Raw genomic sequence first — 13,646 nt, forward strand, 5'->3', positions numbered from 1 at the left:
CCGGGGGTTCACTGAAGTGATGTGACATATATTCACTTTCCGCAAAATATACTTCCTTCGCCCAACAAAAGGATGGGGGAGGATTTAAAAGCTTTGTCAAGAATTCTTTTTATCTGGGAGTATAAGGTTTTGTTGTAGGGGTGTGCGAATAAATTTAGGGCTGAAACTACAATAAATTGTGCCTTTATGAAAAAAGTTGAGTTTTGTTGGAATATCATGGACGTCCTCAAGTAGGGGCAAGGAATATATTTTTTCCCCACGAGGAGCAAAAAACACTCCTTCAGTCTGAAGTTACTGCAACGCTTTTATAATAATTACCAAAAATTACTGTGACTGAAATTAAATTATATGCGTGTAATATATAATTTTTGATTTACATTCAATTTCCATTGGGGGGCGGCCCCCTTTTCCCCTTCCGGACGTCCATGCTGACTAATCAGAACTGGTCCTACATTTGTTAAAGGGAAATGGCAACTAATGGCATGCGCATACTAGAAATCGAACCTGAGACCCTTTCATTTATACGCGACAGGTTTGTTCAAATTTGGGGCTGGTCGACCAGCACACGCTTTTTTTCAGTGGACAAGGAAGTTTGTTTACGTTAATTATGTGCATTTCTATCGGTCATTTCTTACCTGCGCGGACAGCAACGCCTACACTGCATCAAATGACATAACCTAGGTAAAGTCCATCCCTCGTTTCACTCGCAGCATCACTTAATACTTTCCAACAAGTATCCAAGCACTTCAAAAACTAAAAAACTTGAGACTTTGACGCCGAGCGACAGCGAGTCACGTCTTCGCGCCATTCTTTCTCTTTCGCGAACCCGAAGTGTTTCCACCTTTAAGGAAAAACCTCTGAATGCATGCACAAGGTATTTTGGTAATGTATCTCCTTTATTTTAATTCATCGCATCTAATTCCAGCTTCTATTTGTTTCCACTCATCCATCTCTGACACAGTCTTGCATTTATTCCAAGAAGTTCGGTGCAAAAATGATGCAAGAGAAGATTGAATATGTAATGTGTGCGCTTCAAACTTGAACCGCACACAGCAACACTGGAAGGGAGGAAGCAGCGAGAAAGGAGCCTTGTCCCGCGGCTTCTGCGAGAGAACGAACTGCGCATGACCGTTGGGTAGAGACATAGGTTCTGGAATCTCATCTCCCATGTATTTTGTCCTATACCCTCCTCGCGCTTCTGCTCCCGCACGAAGCTTTCACAATGGCACGAGCTGTCCTGTGGGGGTTCAACTGAGGGTCTGTATCAGGGCGGCCGATTCGCGGTTTCTTCTTCTCAGCAAGAGAGTTCGCCGTGTTACGGGCACAAATACATGACTTATTGTGTAGAATTTTTAGCGAAATAATGTGAAAATTTAAAGACATTGTTCATTGTTCATTCTCGAGGTGATTATCGTATATTACTGGGGGTTCACTGATCCTGTGCGCTATAGGGCCAACCGCGCCTGTGTGGATCCCATTTTAACCTACTGGGCCAGGCTCAAGTAGCCTATCTGCGCATAAAGCAAACACAAACAAGCTTAAAATTCACGACTTCTTCTGGAGATATTCCTGCGAAAACTTTCAAGTAGATGTCCTAAACACGTTCAATGTAACTAGATCAGCAACTGTATATTGTGGTTTGTTTCACTGTTAGTTGACGATTGCCTGACATCTAGCGTAGAACTATGAAATACTTCGCGACTGAGAAGCGCATAGCGTGGCTGCACTGCCAATAGATGTCGCTAACATCGCTGAAGTCACGAAGACCACAGCTCACGCAATTAGAGCTTCAGGTTACAATTCTGTACCAAACTTCAACCTTCTGAACTAATCTTACTTCCTTTTTCCGATACATTTCGTGGTAATAATACCAACGTGGTTAGAAAAGGAAACACATTTGTATTTTTTGTATATTTAGGAAGTTGCAAGGAATCACAAGAATGACTCTACCAACAAATTCCCTCCAAAAAAAAACAATATTCGTGATAGTAGATTGTAGACACTCAATTTTCCGATAAAGCTACGGTTCTTCAAGAAATAGCATACCACAATACCTGTAGATGTTCTTACATCATGATTTATTATTAAAAAGTATGTGAAACTGACGTAATATGTGACAACGTGGTTTATATAACCTTTTAAGACCTGACAGAACTCAGAAGTTAGGTAAAATAGCTAGTGAAATTTTCTCTGCAGTAGAACGTCACCGACTCCTATTCGTTAAAAGAAATCCTGACATCTAGCGGCCAATTATGAAATTACATCAATGTTCCGTACCACGCCATGAAAGTGATTGCTGTTTTGTTAGAAGTTATCTGAATGTTGAAGCCGCGAAATTACCATCTATCAGTGGCGCAACAACAGAGAGGGCACAGGGTCATTCACCCCCAACCTTCGACGGAAGTCAATTCAACATTGGCGCCGAGGGCACCTGTAAGGGGCACATAGGAGCAATTACCCTACCTCGATTTCTAACTTTATGGAAATAAAAATAATTGTCGTAAAATGTTCTTGCTCGCAATACCTACTTTTCTCACCTTCGTCAAATTCAGAGCCATAGCTAGGGGTAGCCATGAATGCCGAATGATCTAAATGGAAAAAAGTTGCGAAAGAGAGAATGCCTTGGCGCCCCATGATATTATTTGCGCCCTATTAGGGGCAAATAAGGGAGCAAACGTTAACGGCTAAGAGCACCTGCAGGGACACAGAGGAGCACTTGCACCCTCGATTTCAAATTTGACCCAAATAAAAATGCATTTCCTAAAATGTTCTCCTCGCTTCGCTCACAATACCTGCCTGCTATTCTAACTCTCGTCAAGGTTCAGAGTCGTAGCTAGGGGGCGTCGGGAATCGGCCATGGCTGCCGAGCGATCTAAATGAAAAGAAAAGTTGTATAAGAGAGGTTGCAATGGTGTCCAGTGAAATTATTTGCGCCCTATTAAATTAATATTGCTTTCAATTGAAAAAATTGGATCTAAAAGTTTTCTTGCTCGCTTAGCTGGCAATGTATTTGTTTTCTGTAATGTAATGTATTTAAATAATATGTATTGTATATATGGATTCAATAAAATTTGAAAACGTATATAATTTAGTGTTACCATGTGTTCTTATTTTATGTCGCTCCATGTTGCACATATGTGTAACACATATCTTGTACATGAAAGTTATACATGTTATATGTACAAAATTAATTATCTTTGGAATGCATTTATCATTCATTTTTTGCAATTCAAAAATACAGTTTGTGTGCTTGTTTTCCATTATTAGCTAATGTGCAATTGACGGTGTTGAAAAAAATATTTCAAATCGTTTATTCCAAACATATGATTTATCATAGAATTCTAACCCCTTATGCGTAATTTAGCAGGATAATAACGTCTTTGATTCTACTACTACTACTGCCACTAGCAATAATAATAACAATTATTATAATAATTGGTACGTTTACCCTGGTACTCCTCACCACCACCCAGACAAGAATTCGTGGTTACACCCATAGACAAACTACTAGGAGAGACTTGCAACCTCAATGTTATAATCTGTGGTCTTAATACGTCACGGGCGAAACTAGCGACTTCTATTGGCAGTGCACCAAACTATGTTGCCGATTTGCTTCTCTGTGGGCACGCTAGATGGCAGGCTGGGCAGAGTAGATGGAGAAGAGGGATTGTACCAAACAATGCATTTCAAAAAATTTCTAAGTTTCTCTTTTTAACCTTTTAAATATCCTACTGTTAATATCATCTTCACTTCAATGTAAGCATGAGCGAAATAACTTATTTTGTAGCTATAGATTACGATAAGAGTGTTTTAAACAGCTTCCACTCACTGCCGTTGCTAACGAGTCCAAAAACAAATAAGCCTTCATACATCACGCGGCACCCTCGATCCTTGTCCATCGCCACGTCCTTTGTCCAACTGGGGATGGCGGACGAGTGGTAATTTCAAATTCAAAGCTGTGCTTACGGGGGCTGGCGAACGCTGAAAGAGTGTTGCTAAATCTTCTCGCAGAAAATGAGCTGAGGACTGGATTACAGAAAGTATGGTAAATGCTTTGTGGAAATAAATATCAATGTGAAGCACTGTGTAATATAAGCTTCATATTACAAGCAGCAAATACCAAGGATTAGATATAATCCCCAGTAATGCTAATTAATAAATAATTCGTTTTAAGATGTCTACAGTCTTCTTTGGGAACTAAGGGCTAGGGAATATATATATTTCAATTTCAAATGGTACACTTGATAAGATTTATCGTGTTTCTTAATCAAGGATAGAAGTTCAACACTGTGTTACATAATGGACATTACGCACAAGACCATGTCGCATCCCGGATGGCGTAATGATAACTTCGTTCGTTGACATGTAATCAAGGTGTGTCGGGTTCGATATCACACTGATGGAGATAGTGTTCGAAGTAGAAATTTTTAGATGAGGGAATGTTTGCTCGAGCCGTGAGTCCAGTTGTATGCTCCTGTGTTTTGAAATAATTAATAAAATAGGACAGGTGCGGAAGCTTTCCGTAGGTATTTCTATCTTAGAGATACCCGACACATCGTTGTCCAATGCAGGCATTGGATGGTGTGGATCCCATTTTAACCTACTGGGCCAGGCTCAAGTAGCCTATCTGCGCATAAAGCAAACACAAACAAGCTTAAAATTCACGACTTCTTCTGGAGATATTCCTGCGAAAACTTTCAAGTAGATGTCCTAAAAACGTTCAATGTAACTAGATCAGCAACTGTATATTGTGGTTTGTTTCACTGTTAGTTGACGATTGCCTGACATCTAGCGTAGAACTATGAAATACTTCGCGACTGAGAAGCGCATAGCGTGGCTGCACTGCCAATAGATGTCGCTAACATCGCTGAAGTCACGAAGACCACAGCTCACGCAATTAGAGCTTCAGGTTACACTTCTGTACCAAACTTCAACCTTCTGAACTAATCTTACTTCCTTTTACAGATGCATTTCGTGGTAATAATATCAACGTGGTTAGATAACGAAACACATTGTTTATGTTTGTATATTTAGGAAGTTGCAAGGAATCACAAGAATGACTCTACCAACAAATTCCCTCCAAAAAAACAGTATTAGAAGTGGTACATATTTACTTATTCTGTGGGTATTTCATTCAGATCTCATTTATTCAGTGACGGTAGTGGAAAATTATCTTCAGTGAGGAAAATAATAATTTACGATGGATTATTTATATATGCAACATGTGTTGGATATATCACATGCTGTAGTTCCAGGGGATGATTTATATTATACAGCTGATAGTCAGGATGCTGTGGATCAATGAGGAAGGTATACATGGTTAAGATATGCTGTAATGGTGTGCAGTGGTATGTAGGAAGGCAGTCGTGAAGAGCATCTTCGTACATTGTGCTGAGATGTTGTGGACGGTGCGAGTTAATTCGACCAGTTATATATTTGTGACGGACGGCTTCGATATCAGTTGTGATTTCGGGAAAGGTTATTCGTTCGTACAGTAGTCGTGTAGGGCTTGGTAGGACCACAATTTAAAGGCCAAACGAAGAGCATGTCTTTCCAGAACATGTAGTTTGTGATAGAATGAATCTGGTGCTGATATCCATGCAGTGTGGCCGTAAGTAATTGCTGTTCGAGAGAAAGCCTTGCAGGTATGTAGGACAACCTGGGAGTTGAGTTGAGAACAGGATGTGTGGAAAAGTCATCCTGGCATACAAAAATCTGGTGGGTCTGGGTAAGGATATCCTATAGGAAGTGCGAAGAGCATGTCTTTCTAGTATTTGAAGTTTTTCGTAGAAGGATGGTGCTGCAGATATCCAGGCTGTGAAACCATACGTAAGAATTGGACGGAGCATAGCTTTATATGTCATGATAACCAGTTCAGCCTTCAAGCCCCAGGTTGTCCCACACACTCGTTTCATTAGGTTTAGTCTTATTTTGGCTTTACTGGTTAAAATGTCAAGGTGAGTTTTCCAAGTGAGGTGTTGATCGAAAACAACACCGAGGTACGTCAATGTTTTGGAAGATCTTATTAGGGAGTTTTGAACCTTGATAGCTAGCAAATCTGGATTTCTATGAACCCGTGAACGTCAACCCTTTGGCAGGAATACTATTGCTTTTGTCTTGCTACAAGTTATTAGGAGTCTCCAACGGCGGCACCAGGAAACAAAGACATCGACTGTTTTTTGTAGGTGCTGATTCAATTGATGGATTGTTCGCCCTAACGCCAGAAAGCCTGTATCGTCAGCATATTGGAATGTATGAACATCAGGTGGGGGGTAAGGTAAATCTGCCAAATGCAGTAAATATAACAACGGCGAGAGTACTGAACCTTGTGGGACTCCCGAGTGGAGAAATATTGGGTGTGATAAGCTATTGTAGATAGATACATAGGATATTCGATTTGATATGAAGTTATAAATCAAACGAATATAACAGGAAGGTAACTGAAATTTGGTTAAGTCTACTTTATGCATACTGTATATAGGCTAATCGTGAGCACTAGACCAACACTTTAAATGGGATCCAAACAACTAAATGGCTCCAGCGGGTATCTAACGCTAGGCACCTTGATTACAACGCGACGACGTTCATATTTGTTATTGTTGCGTTTCTTATTTAAACACTGGACTGATTATATACACTATTTAATGTACACTGACACTGGACTACATTGGAATGGAGTCGACCACCGTGTAGCAATGTCTTCGCTGTTCTCTCGTACAGTGCGGGTATTTCCCGATATGTACCACGCCCTGCACAGTCTCCGAAGCAGAGTCTGCACTGTCCTGCCACCTAGTGGCGACAAGTATAATGAATACTTAAGATATACAAATTTTCACACATTGATAACACAAATAATAATACATACACTAATCTATCCCAAACATAGTCCCCCCTCTTGATCGAGTCGATCAACAAAAGTACAACTAATGATCTACTGGAAGAGACACTAGTTTGTTAACTGGACGTTTATAGGTTGAAGATGAAGTGCGAACAGTTGCAACACGCACTAGTCCATCTGTACCAGGATGCACTTGTTCAACTATAGCAAGTTTCCATGTAAGTGGAGGTAGGTGATCTTCCTTCACTAAGACCACTGTTCCTGGTTCCAAATTCTTCTTTTGGGTGTTCCACTTGGCCCTCTGCTGCAGGGAATGCAAGTAGTCCTTTGACCAACGGTCCCATAGTTGTTGGTACATCTGCTGCAATCTCTGCCATCTGGATAAACTGGATTCTTTGATGTTAGTTAGACTAGGCTCAGGAAAACTAGTTAGGGGTGCACCAATAAGGAAATGGCCAGGGGTTATAAAACTGGGATCTGTAGGGTCATGTGACAATACTGTGAGGGGCCTTGAGTTAAGACAGGCTTCGATTTGAACTAAGAGTGTTTCAAGTTCTTCGAAAGTGAGAGCAGAGTTCCCTACGATTCTCCTCGGGTGATGCTTCATGGACTTCACTCCTGCTTCACAAAGTCCAGCCATATTTGGGCTATTAGGTGGTAGAAAATGCCATTTGAATCCTTCCTGAGCTGCATGGTCTTCTAAAGACTTGTTGAAGTCTGATGATTGGAATAAATTCTTCAAGTCTTGTAATTCACGATTGGCACCGACGAAATTTCTTCCGTTGTCACTGTACAAGTTCAAACATTTTCCTCTGCGTGCCGTAAATCTTCGCAAAGCTGAAATGAATGACTTGGTGCTGAGATCTCCGACCAATTCTAGGTGTATGGCCTTGGTGGCAAAGCATACAAATACTGCTACATATGCTTTCAGCCTTGATTTGCTTCTAGTGATTGACGGCTTGATGATAACTGGTCCAGCGTAATCAATTCCAGCGTTTAGAAATGGTCTAGTGGACTGTATTCTGGATGGTGGTAATTGTCCCATGAGTTGGTTGGAAATAGATGCCCTTAATTTGAAACAAATGAGGCACTTGTGGAGAATAGCTCTGACAACTTGTCTGGCTCTTGGTATCCAGTACTCCTGTCGTAATGAAGATATAAGGAGTTGCGGTCCTGCATGTAATAACCTGTGGTGTTCTGAAAGAATTATCAATTCAGTTAAATGATGCTTCGGTGGCAATATGATTTGATGTTTGCTATCATATGGTAGCTGCGAGTGTCTAAGTCTTCCTCTAACTCTGAGTACTTGCTTGTCATCGAGGAAAGGATGCAAGTCTGAAAGTTGACTATCCTTTGACACCTGACTGTTAGAAGACAATTGTCTTATTTCCTTGCCATAAACTTCGTGTTGCACGCTTCTAATGCAAGTATGCAACGCTGATCTTAAGTCATTTACTGACAATGATCCTATGTGTTTCTCTTGTTTATTCCTCGCATTGTGTAGAAATCTCAAACAATATGCAATCACTCTTTGAAGTCTCAATAGCAACGAAAATCTGCTGATAAATTCTATTGGTGCATTTGTGACTAGACTTACTGTAGTTGTTCTTTGTTCTTCAAGTTCGTCGAGTTCGAAGTCATCATCCCTTGACGATGTTGTACTCGAAGGCCATGCTGTTGCTGGAAGTGATAGCCAATCAGGGCCATGAAACCACATTTGAGAGGTGTGTAGTGAGTCTACATTTGTCCCTCTGCTGATTAAATCTGCGGGGTTCTGTGCTGACACTACATGTTTCCAGTACTGAGGCTTAGAACATTCTTGAATTTGTGAAACTCTATTCGCTACAAAGGTTTTCCATCGTCTTGCAGGTGATGCTAGCCACGCCAGTACGATCTTCGAATCGGTCCATAGATTGATTCTACTGACTTGCAATTGTAGTAGTTGTAACACCTTGTGTGTTAGTTTCGCCAGCAACAAGACAGCGCACAATTCAAGACGAGGAAGAGTGATCCTTCTTATAGGTGCCACACGCGAACGTGAACAAAGTAAATGTACAGTGGTTTCACCATTTTCATTTGTTGATCTAAGATACAAACAACAGCCATATGCAACTTGCGATGCATCTGAAAATCCGTGGAGTTGAATGTCAACCACTTTTCCTTGAACTAGCACAAATCTGCTAACTTGTATCTGATTAATGTTTGGTAACTGTCGAAACAAACGTTTCCACTCCATGTTGAGTTGATCTGGTAACTTATCGTCCCATTCCATGTTATGAAACCATAATTGTTGTAGAAATATCTTGTAAGAAATTACTATTGGACTCACTAGTCCCAAAGGATCAAAGATTGATGCGACAATAGAAGCTACTTGTCGTTTAGTGATGTTGTCTTCATAATATGACACTATATCCTTGTTATTTGCTTGCAATTTATCTGTTGCTGGTTCCCACATGAGGCCTAAAGCCGTGACGCTTGCTCCCTTGTCGAACTGAAATGGTAGTTGCATTTCTCTATGAGTAGCTGGTACTGCTTCAAGAAGTTCTGGATGATTAGAACACCATTTCTTCAAAGTGAATCCTGCTGAATTCAGTAAATCGATTAGTTCTCCTTGCAATTGTCTAGCTTCTTCAATACTGTTGGCTCCAGTGAGGAGGTCATCAACGTAAACATCTCGTTGTAAAACTTTGGATGCATTCGGAAACTTGGTTGCTTCCTCTTCAGCTAACTGCTGAAATGTTTTAGTCGCCAAAAATGGTGATGATGCCAAACCAAATGTGACTCTTGTGAGCTCGAACGTCTGTACTGGCATATCTGTAGATTTTCTCCAAAGTATGCGTTGAAACTTAGTGTCATCTGGATGAATCAGAATTTGTCTGAACATCTTCTCGGCGTCTTCCGTAAATACAACCTTGTGCGTTCTGAAGCGAAGAGCTATAGACTGAAGATCGTCATGTGTAGTTGGACCGACCATCAGTATATCGTTTAATGAGACTCCATTTGTTGTTTTTGCTGATGCATCAAAAACAATTCTGGTCTTCGTGCTGCTGCTGCTAGGTTTGAATACTGGGTGATGTGGTAAATAGTATGACAAGTCATCATCTTCATTTAGATCTGGTTGTACTGGCTTCATGTGTCCCAATATTTCATACTCCTCTTGTATTCTGCCATACTCCTCTTTCAACTCTGGTTGTTGTTGAAACCTCTTCTCTAACTGATGTAATCTGAATAATGCCTGGTTGTATGAATGTCCTAGCTCTGTATGATCTGATCGAAATGGGAGACGAACAATGAAACGCCCTGTTTCATCTCTGGTGGTGTGTTGATTGAAGTGGTTTTCACAATCTACTTCTTCAGCTGTTTTTGGTTTCGAGTACATTTCCTCCAACTCGAAAAAACGCCGTAATTGAGAATCCAAATTGTCTTCCATGCGTACAAAACATGCTACTGTGGGTGTACTAGGTTCTACAGGCTGTTCCATCCGACCAGCTAAAATCCAACCTAATTCAGTATTTTGAAGAACTGGATAGTTTTCATCTCTCGTTTGTCTTTCAGGAAGAAGTAAGTGCAAGTAAAGTTCCGATCCAATTAGTAGGTCTATCCCTTCCGGTTTGTAGAAATCTGGATCTGCTAACTCAATGTCGGTTGGTAGGTTCCAATGTTCGTGATGAATAACTTGAGAAGGTACGTTCCCTGTGATGCGTGGGAGTATCAGACAAGTAAGTGAAGTCTGGAAGTCTGACACTCTTGAGCGCAGCTGAATGTCTACACTGTGCTTGGCTTCCGATGAAACATTATTGATTCCTCTGATTGGAATATGATTTTTCTGCTTTCGCAACTGTAGTCTCTGAACAAGATCTTCCTTGATGAAATTTGACTGAGACCCACTGTCCAGGAGAGCTCTACATGTATGTGGCTGTCCCCTAGAATCGATGACTTCTACTAAAGCTGTCGATAGCAGAACGTGTGATCTTGGTTTACTCTTAAATGTGCAGTATGAAGATTGTACTGAAGTTGTCCTTGCAGCTTCATTCCTCGTGTCTGGTGAGTCATTCCTTGGTTGGTCTTGCCTTAGAGGACCTCCTCGTTTACCGCCTTCGTCTGGATGCAACAGTGAATTGTGTTTCAATCCACAGCGCCTACAATTACCTGAAGTACAGTTTCTTAAATTATGATTCGATCTGAGGCAATTGTAACAAAGTTTGTTGTTGCGCACACACTCTTGTTTCTGCTTCAGACTTGCGCCTGCAAAAGACTTGCATGAATATAAGGAATGTGCTAATTTACAAAAATAGCATTGTGTATTTGTAGTTGTCAGGTAAGAATTTGACTGACGGATGTGTTTCTGTTTAGGGCTAACCTTGTGTTCATTGACATTTTTATTTACGTGAACAGACTTCAAAGATTCCAAAGCTTGACATTTTTGTTCTAGAAAGGTGAACAGTTCCTTTAGTGTAGGGAAGGACTGATCGGTATGGCTTAATTCCCATTCCCTTCTTGTGTGAGAATCAAGTTGAGCCAAAAAATGATGTATCAAAATAACATCTTCTAACGGTGTTTGTAATTCAAGGGCTCGAAGAGCATTTAAGTTACTGGTGATGTCATTAATGAACTGACGTAATTCTGTGGCATTTTCCTTGTTAACTGCGTTCACATGCAAGATGTTATTGACATGACTTGCTGCTATCAGTCGTTTATTCTCATACCTATCTTTCAACAATTGCCATGCAATATCGTAATTTGAATCAGTCATGGGCAAAGTATCGATAAGTGTTCTTGCTTCAGATTCTAATGATGAACGCAAGTAGTGGAATTTCTGTATTTTAGGAATATTGTCATTTGTGTGAACCATAGCCTGAAATGCATCTGAATATGCTAACCAATCCTGATAATTACCGTGAAACGTGGGTAAAGATACCGTGGGTAATTTAATGTGCTTGGTGCCTAATGATGAAGCATTGTTTACAACATCCGATCCATCTGTAGGTGCAGCTTGTGCTTGTTTATGTTTCTCTATAATGGATTCCATTTTACCCCGTACCTTATAGTAAACTTCTTCAAAATCCTCCCTGTGAGGTTCGTGATTCTCGTTTATATCTTCTACTTCTAAACGTGTTTGAACTTCATCGTATTTTTCCCACAAAGGTGTTAAATTCTGTAAACGGACCCTTACTTCTTGAACTTCCCCCGTATCTTCAAAGGCATTGACAAATGCTTGTGTTCGTGTTAACTGGCCCCTAAACCCAGCTCTCTTACGTATCAACACTCTTTTCTCTTCTTCATCCATCGTGAAGGAAAGAGGGCAAGATATGTAGGAAATAGTACGTGAGGAAAGAGTAAACAAAATATGGTGCGAGCCTAGCTAACTACTGACCTTGACCTGAAGCTTCCCTGGGTGTTGGCGATGACGTCACTTCAGCCGACAGCAGGATACTGTAGTGGATGCTTGAAACTGTCCACATTTATGATACTCAGTCCCGTGATGAGTTATCGTAGCAGATAACTGATTGTCCACTGAATACAACCGTGTATAATTCGGTGTTATAACAAAACATTCGACGTACGCGCGATAACGATACGGAATGTCTGTTCAAATCACACGCGTAACAGTTGTGATTGAAAATTACACGTAATACGTAATAAGTGCTGTGACACAGAAAGTTCTACGATTGAGCACATAACATGCAACCATATATTGACGTAAGTACGAATGTCAGTACACTTCTGTAACTGGAACACTGCACACAAAGTCACTTCGACACCGCGCGAAAACACTCGTTCTTTCCATGGCGGGCGAGCTAAGACGTTGTTCTGCTGCGTAACACGCCATATCTCACAGAGATTGTTCACTTGGTAAACTAATCCTGCCCGGAGATGACCATAAAATGTTGCGTTTCTTATTTAAACACTGGACTGATTATATACACTATTTAATGTACACTGACACTGGACTACATTGGAATGGAGTCGACCACCGTGTAGCAATGTCTTCGCTGTTCTCTCGTACAGTGCGGGTATTTCCCGATATGTACCACGCCCTGCACAGTCTCCGAAGCAGAGTCTGCACTGTCCTGCCACCTAGTGGCGACAAGTATAATGAATACTTAAGATATACAAATTTTCACACATTGATAACACAAATAATAATACATACACTAATCTATCCCAAAAAGTTATTGTACGGAGAATATGTATAAATATAAAAATAAGGCAAAGTTTTAAAATAGAAATACACTTATTTACAGTCTCGTCAATTTATAAATTCATGTATGACCTGAACTTGCCAGGAATTAGGAGACTCATTCAACAACTATCCTCCATGGAATATACTTCGGAAGTTGTGTTGCTGTGAATACAAAAAAAAACAGTAAACAACTTTGGAACAAAGGAATATTTATTGTTGTTACCAATGAACGTTCCCTCGGTATAGGTATAGTATGTCTCCACATTTTAATCACGGCAGTATGTCTCCACATTTTTTCTGGATACGTCAATGTGAACCACGGTAGGTTAGGTTAGGTTAGGTTAAGTTAGGTAAGTAAAACATACACATATTTTTTTGTATGTTTCCCTTACCTAACCTAACGTGGTTAATAAGAAAGTAAAGTGGAGAAAATATACACAAATAAAGAACTTGAAACATACATACATGTCACACCTACATTATTCCAATGTGGAGACATACTACACCTATACCCGTTCCCTCTAAGTCATTCCTTAAAAGGAAACAAGGTAAAAAGATGCATATTTTTTTTTCCGACTATTGGAGGTGAGAAGCTGAGGCTCATGACTTTTCTCAAGGAAAAGG

At 40.4% G+C, this 13,646-nt stretch overlaps 1 protein-coding gene across 1 annotated transcript; it reads right to left on the reverse strand.

Annotated features, from left to right (window-relative positions):
• Window positions 1-6,923: 6,923 nt before the first annotated feature.
• On the reverse strand, window positions 6,924-12,125 carry LOC145996817 (uncharacterized). The gene has a single exon (XM_083133349.1). It carries the CDS (start codon window positions 12,123-12,125, stop codon window positions 6,924-6,926), a length of 5,202 nt encoding a protein of 1,733 aa, XP_082989475.1.
• Between the last annotated feature and the right edge of the window lie 1,521 nt (window positions 12,126-13,646).

The sequence above is a fragment of the Lepisma saccharinum genome, chromosome 13 (genome assembly GCF_977018435.1).
Source record: "Lepisma saccharinum chromosome 13, izLepSacc3.1, whole genome shotgun sequence".
Taxonomy (NCBI): domain Eukaryota; kingdom Metazoa; phylum Arthropoda; class Insecta; order Zygentoma; family Lepismatidae; genus Lepisma; species Lepisma saccharinum.